Below are 24,821 nucleotides of genomic sequence, written 5' to 3' on the forward strand. Positions count from 1 at the left end.
TTATTTTGTAAAAAATATTACTTTAGTCATGGAACAAACATCCCCTCAGCCCTTTTGTGCTTCTTGCCCCACAGACCTTACAATCTCACTGCCTTCCTTACAAAAATACATCCATTCTTTACTTTCCCAACAGTACATGGGATCTGAGCACCAATTTTCATCCATTCCCTTTGAAATAAAAATCTATTCAGGACACCCATTGCTCTTTAAAAATTAGATTAAATTTTAATTAAACATCACTAAGAAGTTAAATTTCTCTTTGCAGTCAGGTGGGTTGGGAAGGGCCATGGGGCATTCTGACAGAGTTGCAGGTTTTCTCAGCTTTCGAAGGGGAGGAATCTACGCTGATTCATTCATAATCAGCCCACTAAATAATGCATGGGATGCTAATGATGGACTGAAGTCATGAGAAGGAGCCAGAGTGTACCTCCACAACACATTTTTTTTGGAAGGAAGAAGTGCAGAGGGGAATTTAAAAAATAATCTCATTTCAGTTTAAGAAGTCAGGGTGAAAAACAAAGCTTTGAGGGGTTTGTGAGTGCCTGGCTAATATTCGGAGGTATATTTTCATGGATATTTCATAAGTTCCCTTCTGGGCTCTCGCTCCGTTATAACATTTTTCTCCTGTCCTGAGACTGCCTGTGCTCTCACACAGCCCACACAAACCCAGAGACCAAGGAAGGAGGAAACCAGAGATGTGGGCTACTGAGACAGAGAGAGGAAGCTACGGGGGATCAGGGGCAGTGAAACACTGGGAGATGTAGGGATTTGAAAATAACTTGTTCTCATATTACCCCTACAAGCCTACAAATTATCCCTGATTAGAAGGTTTTTTTGTTCTGTTGTGTTGTGTTGTGTTTTGTTTTGTTTTTGACAGAAACCCTGAAGTTTATAACTGTAACCACAGCATGTGGCTTTGGTTAAATTGTAATTTTAAACCAGCCTAAATTACTTGGTATTCAGAAAGCAGGAAGGCTCTTCCTGCCTTGCCCCATTGCAGGGCACCTTCAGCGTAAGGAGCTGGAGAGGTGAAGGCGTCTAAAGCACACAGAGATCTAAGCTTCTCAGCATCTAATGTCTGGAAAATAAATAAATAAATAAATAAATAAATAAATAAATAAATAAATAAATAAATAAAGTGTCTGAGTGGAGGAATCACAGCTCTTCTGGTTTGTTCCCTGACTTTTTTCACTCCTTTACTATATTTCAGCAAAGAAAAGGCTGGATTATATGTCTCTGGGATGAAGCTGTGAGGGTTTGAAGGAATTCATGGAGGTGTGGAGTCAGGAGCTCTGCTTCTTGCCTTGCTCTAACCTTGGGAGCAGCAAGAAAAGGTGGCAGTGAAACGATAGGTGTTTAGTGGTGCACAGTGAAGTCTCTTGGCTCTGAGGTCTCTTGTGTATGGCCACAATATTAAGCAAGAGGGAGACTGTACGAGACCCACAAAAGCCCATGGAGGCCATTTGGCCTGGAAGAAAAAAAGGAACAATGGGTTCAGATGTGGCCCACAATTGAAATGTCTTAGTGGAGAGGTGCAAGAGAGATTGAGGAGAACTTGGGGAGTGGGAGAGAAAAGTGTGCTTGTGACTGTCAGCCAAAGGGACCTACCAAAACTTGCGTTTGTAATATGGATGCTTGCTCTCCTCACCATTAAATGGTAACCATAATTGCCATAATCCTTGCCTTTTTTTTTTTTTGGCCTGAATAAGTAAAGGCATGGCCAGATGGTGCCCGCTGGCCTGAAGGGGAGACAGATGGTGCTGTTGCAGTTCCATTTTATAGCACAGATGTAGCCAGAGATGTGTCCCAGCCTAGGACACAGCCCACAGAGAAGTGTCCATGGTCCCACTGGCCCACTGCTGAAATGAGAGGACTGGCACTGGTTACCTCCACCCAGCTCTGGCTCTCCCCTGGGAACTTTATTCCTGCTTTTTAAGATATGAATAAGAATTGCCCATTTCTGTCTATCCTCCAGCATGGTTGAGCTTGTTTCTCCAATGTTTCCTGCAATTTCCCACTTACCCCAAGAGTTCTCCCTGCTGTTACCCTGCATGAGGCATGTTTCCTAGCCACCTTCTTCCGTACCATGCCACAGCTGTTCCTGAACTACAAACTACAAGTAGGTTTAAACACCACGGGGATCAGCTTCTCTCTCCTTTTTTTCAAAACTAAGCAATTTCACTGGCTTTCATCCATTCTGGGTTTACACCACTACATCAGGATCAGCTTCTGTCTGGACCAAAGGCACAGAAGATACCAGCTCCTCATCAGGTTTGCAAAAGGTTGCATTCGAAGTGCATTAAAATGCATTAATGCAATTTCTTTTTACCCTAGTGAGAGGAATGGGTGTCACAGAGCAGAATTTGGACCTTACGACACCCATGGGCTGTGCTCTGCCTTCTCAGCTGCTTTTGCAGTGTAGAAAGGTTCAGGTCCCTTGCAGCTATCTACCAGCAAGTTGTGTGACCAAGCCCATGTTGTCTAATCACTAATTTCAGCAGCTGCAGGGAGCTCAGGACTTTCAGCATCAGCTTGAGATCTCTTTCCGCTACAGCTGTCCTTTGCATTCAGCGTTGGGATGCTGCTCGTATGTAGGGCTACAAATAATGTTCCCGTGCAGCTGAACTTTGGTGTCCCCTCTGCCTGTTTCTTTCCTGCAGGTCTCCGGGCAGAAATCGCAGCACCTCATTCCACGTTGTGTGACGCCGCTGTAAATCGAGGGGAACTCCTGGTGCTTCGGTGGTGCTACCTCACATTGACGTGGGTGTGATGAGGTGCTAAGGGGGTGCAAGAAAAGGGTGGAGTAAGCTACAGCTGGTGGGCCAGAGCTTACGGTGAGGCAAATGAGAAGCGGTTGCACTGAACCTTAGGGGCTAACACTCAATGAAACCAACATGTGGTCGGAACAAGGCCGTATCCTAATATTAATATGTTAACTCAGAATCTCAGCCTCCTGGATCCCCCGTTTGTAAGATGCTCGGGGTGAAGGACTTTTTTCTTTGTTTTACCTTTGTGCAGAAGCTGGCACTGGATATTGCTGGGCCCCGGCTGAAGTCCTCAGGCAATTCAGTGATGATGAGACAACTTACATAGGCAGTAAAACACTGGTGGTGAGCTGGGGAATCTGTGTGCTGTTGTCTACCCTCCTCTTGGCTCTTCTTGTGAGGTTGGGATTTATTTAGCGAAGCCTAAGCACACAAAAAGGAGCCAGCTAAAGCCATCCTCACCACTCTCACTCCCCCTTATGTAGAAGACATTGAAGAATTGGGTATGAATGAAGGGCGTTTTTACAAAGGACAAGTTGTCTTATTTTAAAATAGATGTCTAAAATTTCCTGACCACCTCTGAAGGGGCTCAGCCCTCCCCCTTAACTAAAGGAAACTTAATGAAATTAGCTCAGTCCTGGATTTTTAGGCTGTGCCTCTACCAGCAAATTAGAGAGTCACAAAACACCAGTGCTGGAACACTACTGTCCACTCTGTTAAATACTTCATGTAGACCATGGCATAGTTTTCGCTTGGCCAACCCAGGCAATTCCTGTGCATAACTTGGGAGTTAATACTGATTGGGGACATTCCCAAAAGGCAATATATGTGTATCACTCTGATAAGGAGATTGCATTATGGTTATGGACAGATCATGGCAGCTTGGCCAAGGAATGGGCCTGCTAGAATTTAGATAACTAATGGATTTACAGTCCCAAGTGCCTAAATTCAGGTAGGATAAATAGCACCCTAGTTCTCTTCTGTGATCCTATGGTTGATGATCAGTCTTCTCTTACCAGTTCCACTAAATGGGCATTCCCCGATGATGCAAACAAGGCTGTGCGTAAACTGGAAGGTAGTGGTGGTGTCTCTGGCCTCCAGTTCCCCATATTAGCAATAATGATGATAATAAATAGTGGTGAATTCTTTCTGCTCTTGCCCCAGATATGGTTCAGTGCTAAGTGCTGCAAGCCTGGGGTTGTACAGGGCTGTATTGCACTGGGTTGCATTGCACTGTGCACCTGGAACAAAGGCTGACCCTGAGCCTCTCTGACACTTGTGGGTCACTGTGGCGTTGATAAAACACACACTTGGTCTCCTCTTTGTTGCCCTGCTGAGCAATGTGTGCAAAGCTGCACGTTATTTATTGCATGGGTTCCCCTGTATCATTGCACAAGGGATGTAGCCTCCACTTCTGTGCATGAACTGATATTTGTGAAAGGTTGTTGGGGTGCTCAGACACTTTGCACGGTGATAATCCATTCCCATTCATCCTACGGGATCCTGAGGGATTTGCATGCCCAGATAGGTTGAGGCGTACATAGCTAACTCTTGGTCTCTATCCCCTAATACCCTTCCTGTGATGTGATTCATTCGTGGACTTCAAGCTTGAAGAAAGTCTAGGAGATGTGCCTCCAGGTGAGATGAGTGGCATCAGGGTCCTACATACCCCTGTAATTAAGATCATTCAGACACTTCCCATCAAAGAGCATCAAGGGAATGGTCTGCTTAATCACCGTATCAGTTTATGGAAATCTTTTTCTCAGTTCCCCACTGGGCTTGGCTGTGCTTTTGCCATGTCTTGCTGTGGATCTTCCTTATTAGCCAAATATTTTCATGCCAACAATTTCATCTCCCAGGGCTCAGCCTATTACTACAGACATTTCTCCCAAAAGACACCAGTCTCTCTCCAAGTCATTTGTGTCACCCTGGGGGAAACTAACAGCAGCATGTGTTCGCCATCTCTTTAGGATTTTGCAGAGATAGGATTTTGCAGAGAATAACCGATGCTAAATAACTAAGCTTCCCAATTCCCTTAAGGGAGGAATTGTCATTTATGTTCTGCAGACAGTCCAGCCAGAGCTCACTGAGGATAAGGGGCTTGGAAAAGGCTATGTAATGATTTGGTGGCAGAAGCAAGTCTGTAATTGTGGAGTCCTAACTCACTCCGTTCATTCATTACCATCTGCCATTAACGTAAATCAGACTTCAGGAGTAAGAAACAGATCCCATTTCCCATCAGCCTCCAAACTTATGTAACCCTCACACCCAATTTTTAGAAATACTCTCTAATTTTGTAGATGATATTCTGTGGTTTAGCTGAAAGATACAGGCAAAATCAGCAATAAACAATGTAACAGTTGTTCTTTCAGTTCAGATTATTCATAACTTTTTCTTTGCTAAAAAGGTACCTTTCTGAAAAGAAAATATTTTTGCATTAAATTTTATTTTTGTGGAAAACATCTCTGCTACAGTTTTGTTTTGTTTAACTGAAAATAGTAATCTGTCTAGTAATAGTAATCTATCAATCTTGCGTTCTTATTGAAAAATCTCATACTTTAAGGCAAAAAAAAAAATGCACTTGACTATATTTAATGCTAAAGCAGAGAGCTCTCTGTTTTCAGCATATTTTTTAAATTTGTAATGAAAATGCTTAAATACAGTGAAACAAAAGACATCTTTCTACTTTGAATATTGCAAAATGATAGTAAGGTGGAAATTTGTGAATTTTTCCTCACAAAGCTCCACTGGTTTTTGTTGCCCCCAGCTGCCGCCTTTCAGAATGGAAAGGGATTATGTGAAGGAAACCCTGTCTCTGCCCACCTTTGGTGCTATGACACCATGTTTTGAATTGCACTTGGGCGTTGAGGTTAGGAATATTATTATTTTTTTTAATTTCCTACTGCCGTGCCCCTCAAATATTTCCCATTCAGACAGCATGTGGTAGGAACACTCTCCAATGTTAGAAGATGGTCACATCAACAACGTTGGGTGGGGTATGATCATTTGATCTCAATCAGTTTATGAGATAGCTGTCCCAGTAATATCCTTGTGTCTGTTGCCTACAATAGAGTCTTCTTCCAAGGCCATTGACTGTCCACTTTTTAGACAGTACAGATGAGGTGCAGCTCACCTACATTTAGGCATCTCCATTGAGACCAAATGCCATTCCTAAGCTTGAGGAGACAAATAACATACCTGTTCATGATCTTTGCTTCCTCCCTCTCAATAAACCCCAATCCTTTAATCCTGTAGCACCTTTCAGTGCAGAAAGCATCCCCAGTTTACAGGCTGAGAAGCAACGGTAAGAAAGATGCTATGATTTGCCCGGAATTCCACATCACAGAGATGTTGTGCTCTAAGGAGCTCACCTCAAAGCTCGTCCTGCACACCAGGCACTGCTAACAAGGGCATCTGTGTGTGTGCTGCGGCCATATCCTCAGAGGGAAGAAGTATTATAAGAGTCTGAATTAGATGAATATCATTGAAATTATCTGAACTTCAGCTCTTTGGGTCTTCCTCTCTACCCTCGGATGGGATTGAAACTGGTCATAAGACTTGCATGTAATGGGGTAGGGGGCAATAGACTTGGGTAAATAGTGTGAATGCAAAAGTCGTATTTCCATATTTATTGTTTTATCTCTCTTTAAAGGCTGAGAGTGTTTATGAAACCAGAAAAGTCAAGAGTTGGATGTTTTATATTTTCTTTATGTTCTCTTTAAACTGCTAAAACTAAATAGGCCTCCAAACTGATAGAAACTGATTATTAGTATGAAACCTAACCAAGAAACTCATCACTGCAGATAACAAAAAGAAATAAGTATTGTGCATGAAAAAAGAAATTTGTTTTCCTATTTCCTATGAATGTTCTGTGGGAGCTTGGGTATTGCTATGAAAAATATTATTTTTAAAAATATATGCATGGTTTCTTTAAACAAAAACAAACAATTTCACTCCGATAGGTTAGTCATCACTTTTCCTTTATGTATGTAGGTTATTAAAGAGAAAATAAAAGTGAAAAAATTGTGTAAAATGCATTTTCTTTACATTTTTTGAGGAGAAAATAAGCTAAACCTAGAATTTTCTTCAGGTTCCTTTTATTTTTTTCCTCAGAAGGATGTTTTCTGCAAGGAAATCATCAATGGAAAATATTTGACCAGCTGTACTCTTATCTTTAGATCTGGAAACACATGCAATACATGGAAATCCCCACCTCACTTGAAGTTTCAAGGGGGTGACTGGATTTTCTGCTAATACTTCTTTCGATATGAGTAAGTGTTTCAGCATTTGCTTTTGTTTGCTATCCATCCACTCCAGTCCAAAGAAAAATATATGAAAATTTCCCCCTTTACCATTACAGCGCATGATCACTGTGCAGGGATCTGCGACGCCTGTGCACGTTGATTTTTTTGCAGTCCCCTGAACGAGGCCCCCCTCTTGGCTCCCTCTTTCATCTTGAGGGAATTTTAATCTGGAAATTAGCTTCCAGCTTGCAGGAAATAACAGAGACCTTCTGGATATATCTCGATATGGACTGGCCACCAGATCTCAGTCATTTGCACTGTTGTTAACACAGCCCTCGGCTTGGCTTTGGCCTGAGCCCACTGGCACGGACCCAAATGGTCCCCAGCCATGGGCCAGGAGTTAGCATGAGCCAAGAGCCATTCCTGGCAGGTTGTTTAGATGCAACCACTTCACTATGGAGAGATTTTAGCTCTAGGAACTTGATAAATCAGGCCACTTGGCCACCAAGGCTAAGCATGGGCCTTGGTCTTGGTTAGTCTGCCTGTAAGCAATTAGTTTGTTCATCACAGAGTGGTTTATATTCCCTGAGATTAACGACAAGTGCATCTTTGTGCTGGAGAGGAAAGTATGAGAAAGGCATTGTCCTTTGATGAATGTTGTCCCATCAAAATGCTCGCCTGACTGCTTTACTTGTCCAAATCCTCTAGGCAGAGGTAACTAGGTTACCCTGGAGGGTCCTTGAACAAGACCTGGTTTAACAGTTCTGTGGAAACAGCAGCCTCCCATCCTCTCTCCAGCTCAGGTAGGAATTGCAGGAAATAAAATAATAATAATAAAGGAAAGGAGGAGGTTAAGTTACTTTTTCCAGCTGAACATCAGCTCAGCTCATCAAGGTCCTGAGTAACCTGCTATAGATGGCCCTGTTTTGAGCAGGGGAAGTACCAAAATAGTGTGTGTTGATAGCTGCAGGACTCTTACAGGCTTGTTTAGGTTTGCATTGTGCACCTTTGGGGACATAGCTAAAGTCCCTAAATTGGTATTTTAGCTGATTAGTCTCCCTCAGGAGTCCATGAAAAGCTGGCCACTTCTGGAGAGCTATTAAAATCTCAAAGCAGGAAGACCACCGTGGGAAGAGCCTCTTCACTGGGCTCAGGACCTCTGGAGCCATTATAACCGCTTTCCAAGTCTAATAATCTCCCAAGTCCTCCAGGTCTTCTGGGATGAAATCTCAGCCTGCCAGCCAAAGCCGAGGCTGTTCAAGCTGAGCATCTTGTGCAATCACTTACTCAACACAGGCACTTCCAACACCTCCACCTCCACCCGGTCTGGCTGTGCCATGAGAGAGCGGTGGCAGCAGAGCCACGCCAATCCTGGGGGTCTCTGCCCCCATACCTGCTCCCCCTGGGAGGTGGCATAGATATTGGGGTTGAAAAACAGCATCAGCACATTGCTGCCCTGCTGGAAACTGACAAATGCACCAACTTGCTGCTTCTGCAGAAGTTGTGGAGGGTGGAAAAGAACAGCATAGATAAAGTGTACAAAACACTGGAAAATCCAGGAAAGGAGTTAACTGAAGAATTAAAGCCCTGTGTACTCAGAGATGGGGTTGGATCAGCACTGGGAGCAGGCTAAGAGGTTGGAGATGACTCTACTTTTCTGCCACCATTCCACTGTCTGACCCTTCTACCTCCTCATTTTTCACCTATGAGGCTGAGGTGGAGGATGAGATATAGCTGTTGATATACAATGAGACTTTCTGATGTAAAGAAATCTCTCTCTTATTTTTTTTTTCCATCCAAAGCTGTTGTGAATTTCCTCATTTTTTTTTTTTTCCACCAAGTTTTGACAGTGGGAAGTAGTCTAAGGGTGGCTATTCCAGTTCTTGGTTATTCTACCTCCTGTCTCTGTGCCACGAAGGGTCAGTTGTGCAAAATCCAGTTGCTCTTCCAGGAGAACAGTGCTCTCAGTAGGAGTGGATGTAGAAATCTGTAAGATCTGGCTTTTCTTCATACAGTCTGGACTGCATTCCCACTACTGGTTTCATTTCATACCACAGCCATGAAGTGTTGATAACACTTTGGAAAAAAAAAAATCACACGTAAATAAATAAATAAGTAAAAGAACACCCCCAAAAACAGACATACACACACATACAGATGCTACAGATGCAGACCTGCTTTGGCTTGCATTACAGGTTCTCAGCCCAGGAGCAAATCACTTGGGAAATTTAATTAAACTTTAATGAGGTACTTTGATTGTTGGGCCGTACGCCTAGTGAAATTAATGTACAATGAAGGGGAGTCTCGTCATGCTGCTGGCAATAGCTGGCAAGTTCAGGTAGAGCAGAGTTTGTCATTCTAAATCACCTTTTGAACTCGGGAGAGCAGCGGGGAAGAACAACCAGGAGGCTCTGGTGGGTCATTTAGTTACAGAAGATCCTTTGCATGTCAGTCCCATGCATTGAAGAAGCTCCCTCAGGGTGGCCTTTAGGGCTTTTCGGGAGGTTGGAGAAGGGAGGGCAGGCAGTGGTGGTGCTCTGGTGGTGGTGGTCTGGGTTGTGGGCTTCCTTCTCTTCCTTTCACTGAGTAGGCAGGAGTCTGGGTTGGAGGGAGCTCTGACATGGGGGATCCTGGGGGGAGATGGGTGGTAAGCAGGTACCGCCATGGGTTCTCCACATGCTACCTCAATTCACAGCTACCCACCAGCCAAAGACCTTTTTTAGTTGCTAGTGGAGCTGTAGCTCGTGTTTTGAGTGAAGGGCCTATTCAAGCTCTCCCAGACACCGGTGGAAGGCTGGTTTGTAATGTAGTGCTTGGAGAGGGACATTTGACCTCATGAGAACTTTATAGCCAGGCCCCACTTCCTTCTGCCTCAAAGCTAGGCCTCCATCTTGGAAAAGATCTGTTATAGATCCTCTCCTGTCCCATATGGGATCACCAGGTATTTCTTCTGACCAACAACTCTGTGATCACCCTTGGCTTATGGGGTCTTGAAGGGCTTGGGTCACTGAGTACTCACCATTATTACACAAGACCCTCTGCGGAATGAATCCCTTTTTGAAAGTGATAGCCCTCTGCTCAGAAAGGCGAGTTCCACGTGCTGTGAGAGAAAAGATTTGCAAGGTTTACAGAGGAGAACCACAGGATAGTTCAAACTGGGAGTCCCAACTTCTAATCTCCACGTTTCATGCCCCCTGCTCAAAGCAAGGCCAACTAGAGCAGGTTACTCAGGACCTTGATGAGCTGAGCTTTGAATATCTCCAGGGACAGAGATCCCATGGCTGCTCTGGGACCTTGTCCCCAGGGTTAACTACTTTCAGAATTTCTCTTGCTGCAACTTGTGTCCCTTATATTTTGTTCATTTTCTGACAACATCTCACAGGAGACTGTCTTCTCTACAGCCTCCCATTAGGTAGCTGGAAGCAGCAAGAAAATCTCTCCTGAGCCTTGTCTTCAGCCTGAGCAAACCCAGCTCTCAGCCTCTCTCTTCATACGTGTGCTTCTAGAGGATTACCACGAAAGGGAACTCCCTGCTTGGACTTGGTTCATTTTGTCAGCAAGAAGCAACTTTAAAAGGTGAAGCCCCAACCTTTCTGTATCTCTTTTCTTTTTTTTTTTTTTTTTTTCCCTGTATTTTCAGTTGGAGGCCCTTATGAAAGAGATAATCAACATCAAAGTAGATACCATCCATAAGATCTTCCAGGTTGTTATCCACACCACCTGGAGCTGAGACTCCAGAAGAAGACACTAGCCTTAAAGCCACCTGTTTCAAGGCAGTTCTAGAGATCCCAGTCCAGAAATACAATCCTGCTCTTTGTCTGCTCAGAGGTGCTGATGGGAGAGACATTTTCAGCTCCGGGCCTCACTTCTAGGATCCATCACCAAGGTAGGGAAGGGTAAAAATTAAGAACTCACACTGAGTCTGGGTCCTGGGTGGACAACTGTGTTTTCTTGGAGACTTGACTATTAAGGGTTCACAATGGACTTGTTAATCCTCTCTTCATCAGGAAGGTCTAGGCATGCTCGAGTCAGGGCTCTGGTGTTGCAAGGAAACTCCTGGCCACTGGCAAGTCAGAAATGGGTTAGGATGTCTCCACACCTGACTTTCAGCTACCACAGGGATGTAGGGATTTCAGCATGTCTCAAGGTTACCAAACTGTAATGAATGCTCTGCAGCCCCACCACGTCCTTATGTGCACGTTATCATGGATGAATCGTCCGCAGTGCCAAGACAAGGTCCTTTACCTCCTCTGGTCCAAAAGCAGTGCTGGGAGCACATCCCTGAAACTGGTGCTTGACTCAAAGCACAGCATAAGCTCTTGAAATCTAACTGAGCGAGCCAGACAGGGACAGAACAGAAAGTGATTTCTATACATGCCAAGTGATTGTGTACTGTGTTCTTGGAAATCTGGAGGCCACCTAGCCAACAGCAGTGTTTCTTGGCCTTTCTGTAACACCATCCACCCACTGTCTTACTAAACCAAGCCATCAGAGCACTGGTGTGGTATAGCTAGGAGGGATGAATCATTTTGTGTTCTCCATCAATCTTTCAGCAAGACTTGTCCTGCTCTTCTCAGCAGCTAGAGACAAGCCCACTTCCCCACTCTCTGGGAAGTGAAGGATGTGTGGGGTTCTGCCATACACCAGGACCCTGCTGTGCAGGGTGCTGGATGAACACAGAACCAAAAGTACCTGCCCAACCTCTATTTCTCCTCCTGGTGCCAGATTGCTCCACCGGGTGGACCAGACGTTCAGTGAAGGAAAATGCTGTTTCTAGGATTCCTGTCTTGTTCACTGGCAATGCAAGAAAGTATGAAGGGAATGAGGTAGAGGTGCTGGATAGGCATGGATGTCCTTCCTCAATATTCAGATGGGCACAGGTTGACCTGAGGAACCAGTTATGTCTTCACCTCGACTGTTCAGTCATCAGGGCTGCTAGGGGACAGCAGGTATTTTATTTTCCAGATGCTCAGCTTGTGACCAGGGGCTATGGTGCAGATGGACTCACTTGGTGGTGCAGGTGAGAGCTGGGTGGCCCAGCAGAAATTGATCAATGGGCATCCACCATCCCAAACTGAGGGGAAAGTCCTTCCTACCTCCAACACCTCACCTCTCTGGAGTCCAAGGAAATGGCTGAGCTTATGAAAAAACAGGATATTGGCAGGACAAACATCAGGAAGACCCAAATCCTCTGCTTTTGCAACAGGGCACAAAGACTAAAGAGAAAATGCCCAGAGCTGGGTTTTGGGTGGTGAGAAAATAAATCCATCGCCCACTCATCACCAGGGGGCTGTGATCTAGGTTTGGCCATTTAATTGATGCCTCTGCTGAGGTGTTCGAGCTGGGAGCGCTGCTACCCTGCGGTCTCACAGTGGAGACAGCTGGGCATGCCTGCGAAGTTAAATCCCACCTTAAATCACTGATCAGACTTGCCCAAATCTGTGCAATCACTGGGGAGGGACCTGGCAGGCTCAGGTAAATGTTAAACACTGAGCAGATGCCTCCAAATCTGCCTGAGAGCTGAAAAAGGCATGGGTCCAAGGGAAAAAAAAAAAAAGTTCACATGTGATCTTGCAATGTGATCGTGCAATTAATGCCTCTCACTGCATGATCACATCACAGGGTCTCCTGGAACTCTGGGTCTCCTGAAATGCCTGGACTCTGCAGGGAGCCAAGAGTTTGCACAAACACGCTTGGGTCCAGCATTGGCTAATAGAGGAGCTGTTAAACACTTCTTCCATCAAAGCCTTCATGGAGAAGGGAAGCGGGTATGTTTTCTAAGGTTGTGAAGAACCCAACAGACAAATCCACCCAAATTCCACAGCATAACATTACCCAAGGGCCCCAGTTTGCATCTATGCTCATAAATGAATAGGGTTGGGATCAGGGGCATGCACCCTCGTGTACCCTCTAGTTAATAGTTGCAGCATGCTCCTGCTGTGATTTTGGCACACGTCAAGTAGCCCTGGCACAACCAATGCCCAGGTGAGGTGAGGGAAATCTGGGGGCCATTCTCAGCAGGCTGTTTGGGTGCTGTCATCATCCTTGAGAGGCTGAGAGATTTCAGTGGGAAGGATGAGCTAGCTGGGCTAAGCCTGACCTGTTTGTTTTCCTGCACAGCTGCCTCCATGTGAGCCATCAGGGCCTCTGGAGCGACCATGCCACCAGGGCACTGTAGAATCACAGAATCATTAGGGTTGGAAAAGACCTTCAGGATCATCTGGTCCAACCATCCCCCTACCACCAATGTCACCCACTAAACCATGTCCCTAAGCACCACGTCCAAAGTTGTCACCTCTCCTGAGCCACATGGAGCCACAAGGGAACATGTGAGATGTTTGCTCTGCGGAAGCCTTCACCAGTTTGTGGTGGCAGCTGTGGAAACGGAGGCTGTGGAGTGCCACAGTCAGTCTGATCCTGATCATTTGATCTCTGCCTCGGGCCATTTGTCCCTGTCCTGTCTCTTTTCCGCCAACAGTCCCTGCTGTAAGGTCTGTCATCCTGGCCCTGTCCAGTGGATCCTGGTGTCACTCCTGCCCTTTCCCAGCCTAATTCCCACTCCAAAAGGTGTCTTCCACTAGCCCACCCCTTTTCTCCTCCATCTTCTGGTTCCTCATCCAACATCCATCCTTCCAGCCACGCTCTTTTCCTTCCCAGCCCTAACTCTCATTGCCAGACCGTGGTTGCTCACACCCAACCCTTCCTTCCTTGGCTGCTTTCTCCAGCCTCTTTCATTATTTAGTCCTGCTCCTTTCCCTGACACCCAAGCTGCTTGTGTCCATCATGCTCAGACCACCTCCCAGCCTCCTGCTCTCCACTCCCAGCACTCGTTGCCATTCCCATGCCCACCCAGCATCTCTCAGTGTCTCCTCCAGCGAGTTTACCCCTGCATAATATTAGTTTCGAGCTGTTGAAGCTCAGTAACACACAAGCCTCCCTCTGCAGCACCTGCCCACAACACTTGAGTGCGTTCCTAAAGTGAATAGTGACCAAATCAAGTCTCAGCACTCCTGGGGTAGACTGGTACCCAAAGAGGAAGATTGAAGCTCTTCAGGCTGGAAAAGAGGTGGCTGGAGCAGCGGGTTATGATATATGGTAACAAAATCACGTGTGGCCCAGAGAAGGTAGATAGGGAATAACGCAACTGGGGAAATAAGGCTCCAAATGGACCCGGCTTGATTAAAGCCAGAAAAAGGGGGTGGTCTTCTCATGGAGTGGGGATGTGATGGGTACTAAAATTTTAAGCCCACAACCAAGCAAATATATGGAGAAAAATCTCACTGAGGGCAACTCAAGACAGAGCTCACCAAGCCCCAAGCTGCAGATAGTCCGAAGTGGGGGGGGTGCTGGGACAGATCATTCCACTTACCTTGTTCTTACACGTGTCTTCAGACGTGAGATCCTTAACCCCATTGGAACGTACATCATGGGCTGCACCAGCCTTCGGTCTGGTTTGTATTTATATTTACATCTATATATCATATCTTTGTAAATGAGAGGGGTAGAATTGGGAATCCAGGACCCTCTGGACCAGAGCTGATGGTGGCCCTGGTTTCAGAAACAAATGAAACCTTGGATCTTTGCTGCTCAGGGGGAGTTTGAGTGGTGACAACCTTCGTGGTGTTGTCTGATGCCCAGGGCAAGAAGTCTGTCCTTGACAGCAGAGCCTCATATAGCTGGTCAGGGGTGCCAAGAAACTTGTTTTAAACAAGGGTTTTCTGTGTCCCTCCCTGCCCAAAAGGTCAGCGTGGAGACTTCATGTGACTCTTCACACACCAAAGAAGCAAATCCAGCTCTTCTCACTCAAGCTTTAGAAAAAGAAAATAAGAAAAAAAATAAGAAACAGAAGTCAGGAGCAGCGTTTTATTTCTCAGAGCTCAAAGACAAGGTGGTGGCAGGGGAGAAGGATTTCGGTGCTTGAGCAGCACCAAGCAAGCAGCAGAACCCCAGGCTATGGGGGCAGACCCCAGGTCTCCCGGCCGGGCAGTGGGAGCGGGATCTGCCATCCCCTTGGTGCCTCCCAGGTCCCTGGGATGCCAGGAGGGAGCAGCGGGATCGGGACCGTGACTCAGCCCCCACGTGAGCGGGTTTCCTTCCTGCACGGCCAGCCCCAGCTTCTGATGTTTTGTTCGCCGCGAAGCTCTGGGGGCCAGGAGCTGCGAGCGGCGCGGGAGCTCGTGGAAATCAAAGGGAAAGAACAACATCTTGGGCTTGCTGGGGCCCTCCTCGCCGCCCCGCTGGGACGCGTGGGCTTCCCAAGCTGCAAGGAGGAGGAAGGGAAGGGCCGTCCCCTTCTCCCCTTTCTTCTCAGGGCATCCTCGGCGCCTCTCTGCTCACAGGGTGGGGAACGGGACCCCGGCAGTCCCTCGTGTATTGAAACGGGAGTAAATGGGTGGGGAGGCAGCTTGGTTCTCACAAACCATGCTGGACAGGAGACTGCCAGATTTTCTCTATTATCACACTTTTCCCCATCGATGCCAAAGGCAAAACTCTCAATCAGAAGTAGCTCATGCTATCAAATAATAATAATAATAATAATAATAATAATAATAATAATAATAATAATAAATAAATGAATAAATAAATAAAAACAACCTACAGGCTCTCTGATATTGCCCAAACTCAACTGTTTGGCCCTGAGACCCCCACCTGGGCTGGTCCCCCTTACCTAAACCCTCCCCGGTGTATCTGCTCCCCAGCCGTGGGGCAGGACTGGGATGCCTTCACAGTGGGTGGTTGTGGTTGGGAGATAGGGAATCTTTCCTCTCCGGGTTTCTCAACCACTGTAAGTCCAGTGCAGGTGTCTCTCTGTCCCAGCTTGTGCCCAGAGATGACCCTAAAAACATGCAGGAAGTGCAGAGGTTTTGGCTTGGTGGTGCCAGCAGGGCTGCAGGAACACCCAAGCTGTATCTGAAAGAGGAGGGTCTGGCCATTTTACTCATTTCCTGCAAAAAGATGGCAATCTGTCCCTGGGAGAAGATTCCCTTTTGTCCCATTCCCTCCGTACCCACTGCACAACTTCTCCCTCCCCCTTGATGAGCTGGACCCTGCTGCGCTCATGGACCCAACTCTTCCACCTCCTGTTCTCCTTCCACGTCTGCATGGCAGAGATGGGCAGGAACCAAACTGGGGCCTTCAGCCCTGGAAGCTGGTGCTGGTGGCCTCAGCTCCAGCCTCAAAGGGGCTCTCCAAGACACTGGGTGAGCTGAGCACGTTCCTACTGGGGCTGGATCTTCTCCAGGTGGGCAACAGAAGGACAGGGGAAGGAAGCACACTACGTTTGGCCAAGCAGGTTGATGCGGAAGCTCCTCTGGATTGATGCTGAGCAGGGTTGTGGCTGAACATCAATCTCTAGAGAGGTTGTGGAGTCTCCTCCTCAGAGATCTCCCAAAGCCACCTGGACGTGGGGCTGGGCACCCTGCTCAGGGTGGCCCTGCTGGGGCAGAGGGGAGACCGAAGGGACCAAGAGGTCCCTTCCAACCTCACCACACTGCCATTCTGTGGGTCGAGCTGGCACTATCCAGCCCCAGGCCCTTCTCCCCATCTCCCCCTGCCTCTGCCCTGGCAGCCCAGCCCTGTTGGGGCTCAGCAGCCCTCCTGCCCTTCTCCCCTGTGCCTTCACCCCCTGTTTTCCCATTCCCTGTGTTTATCCTCCCGCACGTAGCCCTCGGGGAGCCGTCGGATTGCACGGAGGGAGAAGTTATTTTTCCTTGACATAAACAGCCAGGCCTTTCCTCGGCCCCTTCGCTTGAAACGTGGAGGTAGGACCTGGACTCATAACATCCGGCAGGAGGGGCTGGCCTTATCTGCCAGGAAACACTCAGCTCCGGATACATCCTCCCTGCTCCCGGCACCCGAAGCAGCTCCCATTGGCAGTGGAGGGCAGGAAACCACTCAGCAGCTTGTCTCATTCCCTCCTCTGGAGGAACGGGAGGGAGAGCCTGATCCTGCCCTCCCTGCTCCCGGGAGGAGCTGTGGCTCCCTGTGGGGTGTGGAGGTGGGGTAGGGGGGCAAAGAAGTGGGGGGGTGAAGGCAATTAGTCATGAGCAGATGGGGGTTGATGGGGGGAAAGGGGAATTTAGGGGAGTGGGAGGTGTTGGGTGGGAGTGGGTGACCTCAGCGAGGTCTCCTTCCCTGCCTCCGTTTCCCTCCCCAGCCTCCTGCCCTGTGCTTTGAGGGCAATGGAAGGAAAAAAAGCACCTTGCATCAAATTTAGTAGCAGCGCCAGGAGCCCCCATGTGGGGCAGGGACCCCTTGAGCACAAAGACTTGGTCCGGTTCAGGCTCGTGGCATGAGGCAGCTCATGTCGCAAGGCCGGACAGAAAAAGGGTGGGAGGGAAGGAAGCCTTAGCTCCATTTTACAGACAGGGAAACTGAGTCACGGAGCCCCGTCACCAGGCCCTACCCCTGCCCTGTGTCACAGGGACCAGCCGCCCGTGCCACCCAGCTCACACCTCTTCCTACCTCCGGTGATGCTCTCTGAAACAGGCAAACCCCCTTCCGAAATTTTCCACCGTGAGAGGAGCCACCAGCACCTGCTCAAGGGGCACAAAGGACATTGCCCCAGCCCTGCCGTGACACACACCGCAGCTTCTGGCCAGCCCCGATCCGTGCTATCCGGGAAGGTGACTTCATCCCGCGACACCCAGCCACCGAGGGTCAAGGGCTGGCCGGGGACAGGGGCTGGACTCGTGCTCTGGCCACTTCTTGGCAAGGAGAGGGCCTTGCCTTGGCCCAGCCCTGAGCTGCAGCCCGGCCTGAGGTCATTTCATCCCTTCCTGCAGCTCTGATTTGGTTTTTCCTGCTGCTTCCCAGCCTGGAGAAAGCGGGCCGCAAACTGCAGGACTCTGGTGTGCGCGGGGAGGGAGGGGAAACGCGCCCAGGAGTGATGGAGAAAGAGCCCTTCTTGGTGTGGAGACCACCCAGTGCCTCTAAACCACCACAGCCTTCACTCCTCTGCAGGAACATCCACTTTTTGAGCCAAAAAATAAAATAAAATTAAATAAAATATCCATTTCCACCTTTCTTGGCCACTTTCTGGCTGCTCTGTGCGCCTTGGGGAGCGTTGAATCCCGATAAGGTGCTATGGGGTGGGAGCAAAACCCCATCGCGTGGCATTCACCAGCCTGCTGAGATAGGGGAGGCCGGCTCGGCTCCCGAACTTCACCTCCTCTGCCGGTGTGTGCCGGGAGGGGGACGGCGGCTGCTGCCGGTGCTGGGCGTGTGCCCGGATCCTGCTGGCGAGCCCCGGCTCCCAAGGAGCCGCACCTCGCCTTGGCTGCGCTTCCCAAAACCCTCAGGGGGCCCCCGGCTCCCGGCCCGGGCCTGCAGCTGCTCCTGACGTGCCGAGCGCGGGGTGACATGCTCCCAGAGCTCCTCACGTGGCTTTGGGCTGGGCAAGCGGGGACAGGACCTGCTGGCAGGAGACACCGGGCTGGGGTGCCCAGGGAAAGGCCTTTTTCCCCGGGGAGCCGCACTCCGGCCGCCGCCGCTGTCAGCTCTGGGTACGAGCTTTGCGCCTGGCAAGGCCGAGTTTGTGAGAAGGGAGGCAGGGAGGAGGCTCGGGGGGGTTTAGTCAGTCCCGTGGTTGTGTGGGGTATGGGGACAAGGAGAAGCAGCAGCTAATGCCCTAAGGAGAAGGTCGCATTGTACACCATCCCCAGCTGCCCCTGCAGCAGGCCCGGCAGAAAGGAGCCTCCGCAAGCACCCTGTGGTGGGTGCCCCCTCCAACAAGACCTCCTACGGAAGGAAGCAGCCCCTGGGCTGGCTGGTTGAAAGGCAGACTCAATTTTGGCTGCAGTTTGCTGTGAAACAGCCGTGAAGGTGCTGCTGGGGGGATGTGAGCACCCTTTGGCCCCAGGGCCCCACTTCTGCTCCTGGCATGGTCCTGCACCGGTCACTTAATGCCACGGGGGTGGAGAGGCCAAAAGGCCTCACAGGACCTCCCTCTTTCCCTCCTGTCCCATCGGATTGATTCACAAAACACCCTGGAAGAGGGTTTTTCACCAGCAGCAAACTTGGTGCCCTCGTGCCATGTTGGTGCAAGAGCCACCGCAGTCTGTGGTGCCACCAGGACCCCTGAGGTCGTCCTCGTCATAGCAGGATTTAAAAGGGATTTGGATGCTCGACTGATGGGTAAGGGAGGAGACGGGACTACTTCCATGAGGGCACAAGCTGGGACAAAGGAGTACCTAAGCATTAGTAGGTGATCTTTAAGGTCCCTTCCTACCCAAACCAGAGGTTGGGTGACCTCTGCAGACCCCTTCCAGCCAATACTCATAGGCAGTCATCACAACGGGCATTGGGAAACTCGCTTCTCCACCATCAGCGCCACCACCAAAGGCAGAGCCTCACCTAACCTCACCAGATCACCTCTGTAGGACCCGGCGTTAATAGGCTGTACTCAGAAAAACGGGGTCGAGCCCATGGGGATGGCGTGCTGCTCCGCAGCCACGCCGTGAGAAGTAAAGGTACACGTAAGTCACACCTCAAGTTGGCTTGTTGGAAAACGACCCACTCCTTGTAAAGATAACCACAGATCTTTTTTATTAAAAAAAAAAAAAAAAGGAAGTAGAAAAGTTTGGCTGAAAATACCAAAAACAACAACAACAAAAAAATTAAAATAATAGCACTTGCACAGGAAACGTTTCTCCTTTGAAAACTTTGTCAATAGCTACAGCAATTTAAATCATAAAACAATCATCGTATAAAAACATTTATTTAAATTAAATATTTTATGCAAACTCATATCTACACTCATTCAAAATGCATAGAGTCACACAAAAAAGATGGAATGTATTAGCTTAAAAACTTGTGAAGTTGTGTTTTTTAAGTATTATTTGCAATTATTATTAATACACGTTTGGGACTGAAACCAGAAAATCATAGCCACGCTACTAACTAATCATTACCAAGTGCCATACAGTAAACACTAAGATTAATCATGTCATATAACTGATTTAAAATAAAGCTTCATCTTTATGAAAAGAAAGAGAACTCGAGCAATACAAAATCCAAGGGGAGGAATAATGGAAGGAATAAATCAATGTACAGCTTTATTACAGGCAATAATACGCTGGAGTTAGAGGAGGCATTGGGCACTGCGGCTCGGAACATTAAGCGTTCGCCTTCAAAGGATGTTTGATAAAAACGTGTCTGCTACATCATCACCTCTTTGCCAAAGTGCTCATCTGAAGACGTTTTCCTGGCCCGGTGGGGAGCGGAGCCCCTCCTGCTCCCGTTTTGGGAGCGCTTTTGCCGGGAGGCCAAGGGGGAGCCGTGCGGGTGTTGGCAGCGGACAGATCCTGCCCCGCAACCTTGATCTCATACGTGGAGGTTGCACCCTGAGCTGGCAGCATTCCCACTGCCCCATCCTCTGGGATGTCCCCGGGGGTGAAGACACTGCTTGGGACAATGTGACGCATTTGGGGACAGGGCAGGTTTAACCCTACTGGTGCGTCTGGGCTGGTTGGGGTGGCCACAGCACCACCAACACCGAGGGCGGGGACGTGGGGCAGCGCTGCTCACCTGGGCTCAAAGCCCAGGGCAGGTATGCGGGGCACGGCACGCACGTGGATCCTGTGTCCATTTACCAAAATCTTCCTTTTGTTCCCACCCATCCCTGCCCGCTCTCCCCTTCCAAGGGGTTTCGTCCATGCTGTTCGCGGGATGCCGCCACCCTCCCAACTCCAAAGCAGAGCTGAGGGTGCCCCAAAACGGGATGCAGCCTCCCCGTGCTCCCAGGAGCATCTCTGCTTCAGAAGAGGGGCTTTGGCAGCAGGAACTCCCCCTGGCCATTTCAGAGCAGGGCACCCAACGCTTTGCACCCGGTGGCGAGCTGACGACCGAAATCCTTTACCTAAGCCCCCGAGGAGAATCCACGGCCCTCGTGGTTCGGACTCGGACGCCCTGAGGGGAGGCGAGCGACGTCCCCGTGGGACCAACGCCTCGTAATACTGTTGGGTCCTTCCTCGGCCAGTCCAGGCGGCCGCAGGTCTAGGAGACGCTGTAGTTGTTGTAGTAGGTGGCCGTGGCGTCGGCGAGGACGGAGATGAGGCTGGTCTCCGCCGCGTGGGAGCCACCGGCCGCCGAGGCCGCCGGGACGTGTCCGTTGGCCAAAGCCCCGGCGTGGTGCTCGCCGTGGCCAGGGGTGTTGAGATACTGGTCGAATTCGTTGCGGTCCATCTCCCCCAGGAGCTCGGCTTGGCTCAGCTGGTCCAAGGTGTCAAAGCCGTGGTGGTCGGGCGGCGGGGAGAGCTGGCCCAGGTGGGCATGGAGGCCGGGGGGCTGCAGCGGGGGGAAGGCGGCCGTGTAGTAGCTGCTAGGAGGAAGAGGAGGGCAGCCGGAGGCCGAGGGCATCATGCAGGTGGCCGGCTGCGGCATGGGGCTGAGCGGATGGTGGTTGCACGGGAGGGAGCTGCCCGCGTACTCCGGGGAGAAGGGGGCTCCGCCGGCGAGGTGGGAGCGGTGATGCTCGTCGGGGCAGGGCGAGGAGAAGAAGCTCTGCTCAGGGTCTATGGCGTCCAACGGAGACATCTCGGGAGGGGTGGGCAGCCCGTAGGGGTAGGTGTCCACGCTGGTGCCGCTGCTGCTGCCCGGTGGATCCCGGTAGCCGTGGACGGGCGGCAGCCCCGGGCGAGGGGGGTACTCACCCGGCCCCTCTTTCTCACCCCCGGCCCGGCCGCAGTTCCGCTTCTCGGGCACGGCGTTTTGGTCCCGCGTCAGGCTGCCCAGCAAAAACCCGGGGTCCACCCGCTTGCAGATCCTCTTGACCTGCTTCTTCCGTCGGGGCCGGTACTTGTAGTTGGGGTAATCTTGCATGTGCTTGACCCGCAGCCGCTCGGCCTCCTCCACGTAGGGTCGCTTCTGCGAGAGGCTCAGCGCCTTCCAGGACTTGCCTGTAAATGGGAGAACAAAAATCCACTTAGTGCCCGCGGCCACCGTTCTCCGGGCGCTCGACCCAACGGCGGGTCGGGGCTCCCATTTCCCGAGAAAACGGGGGACTCGTCCTGCAAACTCCACAGGAGGAGGAGACGGCAACGGGAAGGCGTTGAAGCCAGGTTGAAGCCGCTTTTCTCCCCCCATCCCGAGTCCCCAGACAGGGTCAGGCCGTGCTGAGGGTGCGCCGAGCCCCACTGCAAATAAACCAGGGCAAATAAACTCCCCCTGCGCCAGGGCCGGATCCTGCAACGCCTCCCTGGGACGCGGAGCCCGGCGAAAAGGCAGCGAGGAAGCGCTGCTGAGCGGGGCCGTGGCCGTGCCCGGCTGGGCAGGGGGTCAGGACGTGGTGCCCCTGGATGTGTCCCTGTCCCGGTGGCCCCGGGCACCGCGACCTCGCCGCTCCCTGCTCGCAGCGCTGCCACTCCAGAGCCGAGCAGAGCTGTCCCCAGCGCAGGGAGCAGGGGGGTCACGGACATCCCGCGGTGGGGACATCCCTTCCTCGGGGGTAGGGGGAGAAATTCGGATCCGCCTCAGAGTGCTCGGTGCCTTCCCATCGCCAAAGTGAGAGCAGAACTGACAGCGGCAAGAGGAGATGCTGCCTGGAAAGCCAGCGAGGAGAAAACCCCAAACCACCAAAGAAAACACCGCAGAACTGCCCAGGGAAACACAAACTTTGGGCAGAGTGTGTTGCAATTCGGGCAGCTCTTTCTCAGGGCCGTCTGGGGCTGGGTTATTTCTGTTCTTCGCCCTCGGTCTCGCACAAGAGATTTGGAAAAGGGGGAAAGAGTGGATGGGGAGTGGGGAAAAAAAATATATATATATATTCAAAATGGGTTGCGATCCCTGAGAAGACCCAGCAGAAAATACTTCCCTGGTGATGTCAGGGTGGTCAGCGAGTTTGGGGGATGAAGCGGGACAGCAAAGACAGGCCTGGAAAATTTGGGGGTCCCTCCGTGCGCTTCACCCAGGGCTCCCACGCGCTGCCAGCCCGGGGGTGTCGTGCCCCCAGGGGCGGCAGGGAACACGCCTAGGAGGCTTTGCACCCTAGGGTGCTGCACCCAGGCGGGCTTTGCACCCCATGGGGGGTTCAGGTGGGTGCCCACCCTTCGGGCGCAGGACCCCGGGCAGGCTCCGCACCCCATAAACCGCAGGGTGCCAGCCTGGCACCCCCCGGTGGGTGCCCGCCCGAGCCGCCCCCCTCGCCCCCCCGCACCCCGGGGGTTCCTCACCGAGCATCTTGCTGAGCTCCGCGTTGTGCAGGTCGGGGTTTTGCACCGCCAGCCTTTTCCTCTCGTCCTTCGCCCACACCATGAAAGCGTTCATGGGGCGGCGGATGCGGCTCTCGGCGCTCTTCTCCCCCGGGGGGCAGCGGCTCGGGGGCGGCCCCGCTTGCAGCCCCTCCGCAGCCTCCCCCTCCAGCCTCTCCGGCCAGGGGTAGGTGCTCAGCAGCGCAGCCATGGCCCGGCCCCCCCCCCACCCCCCCGGCCTCCCCCAGCCTCCTTCTTCCTCCTCCTCCTCCTCCTCCTCCTCCTCCTCCTCCTCCTCCACCCGATGCTCTCTCCGCGCTGCCCTCGGGGTCCCCGCGCAGTCCCAGCCTCCCGCCCGGCTTCCCCCCCGGTATTTATGAGCTCCTTGGAAAAAAAAAAAAAATTAAATAAATAAAAAAATAAAACCCTCCTCCAATGACACCGAAGGGACTGGCTGCCGCTGCTCCTCCTTGTTTGCAAACTCCCGGCCGGGAGAAGAAAACTTCTCCCCACCCTCTGTCCTGCGCTCCCCCCCCCCACCCCGGGGGGAGAGAGGAGGGAGGCAGCACCCCAAAAGCACCCCCCCCTCCCGCTTCCCCCTCCCCTTTTTGGTAACAGCTTTATTAATATTTATTTCTTTGTACGGGGACGGATTGGAGCTGGCTTGCTGGAGGAGCGAGCGCAGCCGGAGGGGAGCGGGGAAGGGCTGCTGGAAGTGGTCCTGTCCCCAAAATTCAAGGCTGGTGAATTCAAATTCATTCCTCCCCCTAAAAAAAAAATAAAAAAAATAAAAAATAAAAAATAAATCTCAAGGCTGGTTGGAGTGCAGGGTGAGGGGTTGCAGGCACCGAGATTTCTTTTTTATTTTTATTTTTTTTGGGGGGGCGGGAAGGGGGAGGCTGGAAAAGGAAAAAGGAAAATGGCCCCAAAAGGAGGGTTCCCGCAGGGGTGCAAAAGTCGGGTCGAGCCCCTCCAAGCCCCCTCCCCAGGTCTGGGCAAGCTGCAGGGTGCCCGTTTGCAAGGGGAAATCGGGGTGTGGGTTCTGCAGGGGCGTCCCGTTTTTTCCACCATGCCCCCCTGCTCCAACCAGAACCCCGCGTTTTGGCACCCCGTGCGGGTTCTCACCCGGTTACCCCAAATCCCAGGTCAGAAAGGGAGGAAATGGGGACCCGGCGGGCGTGCGGTGGGTGCTTGGCCAGCCTGGGGGGCTCCTGAGCCGGGGATAGATTTGGGCACGGCCCCGAGGGGTTGCAGCATCCCCCGTCGGTCCCCGCAGCTCGTCCCTGGGACATGAGGAGGTGTAGGGCCACCACGATGCTTTGGGGCCTTTTTAATTCCTGCTGCGTTTTACGGAGCAAAGCCACCCCAGCCTGGCCAGGCTGGAAGCATCGCCATCACGATGATATTCATCGTATTTCCCAAGAACAAACCCTAAATCCCGGTTTGGTGCAGGAAAATCGTCCCCCCCCCAGCTAGGACGAAGCACGTGCAGGGAGGGCAACGGGACCGAACATCCCCACCCGAGCCCCTTGCCCAGCTCAGCCCTGCGCCGCGCCCCCGAGGAATATATTTAGCCGCTCGATTCCTTTATGATTCTGACCCCCTGACATGGGCTCTGCTTCCAC

At 51.0% G+C, this 24,821-nt stretch overlaps 1 protein-coding gene across 1 annotated transcript; it reads right to left on the reverse strand.

The window, feature by feature from the left end:
* Nucleotides 1–19,532: 19,532 nt before the first annotated feature.
* SOX7 (SRY-box transcription factor 7) lies at nt 19,533–23,548 on the reverse strand. The gene is made up of 2 exons (XM_083831274.1): nt 23,179–23,548; nt 19,533–21,906 (listed from the first exon to the last, which is right to left on the reverse strand). The coding sequence occupies exons 1-2, from the start codon at nt 23,405–23,407 to the stop codon at nt 21,005–21,007; spliced, it is 1,131 nt and encodes a 376-aa protein (XP_083687400.1). The 5' UTR covers nt 23,408–23,548; the 3' UTR covers nt 19,533–21,004.
* Between the last annotated feature and the right edge of the window lie 1,273 nt (nt 23,549–24,821).

The sequence above is a fragment of the Anser anser genome (genome assembly GCF_964211835.1).
Source record: "Anser anser genome assembly, chromosome: 3".
Lineage (NCBI taxonomy): Eukaryota > Metazoa > Chordata > Aves > Anseriformes > Anatidae > Anser > Anser anser.

Coding starts and splice junctions, on each gene's coding strand:
- SOX7 (XM_083831274.1), bottom strand. CDS start 23,407: ATGGCTGCGCTGCTGAGCACCTACCCCTGGCCGGAGAGGCTGGAGGGG. Junction 21,907..23,178: donor GGAGCTCAGCAAGATGCTCG/GTGAGGAACCCC, acceptor TCCCATTTACAG/GCAAGTCCTGGAAGGCGCTG.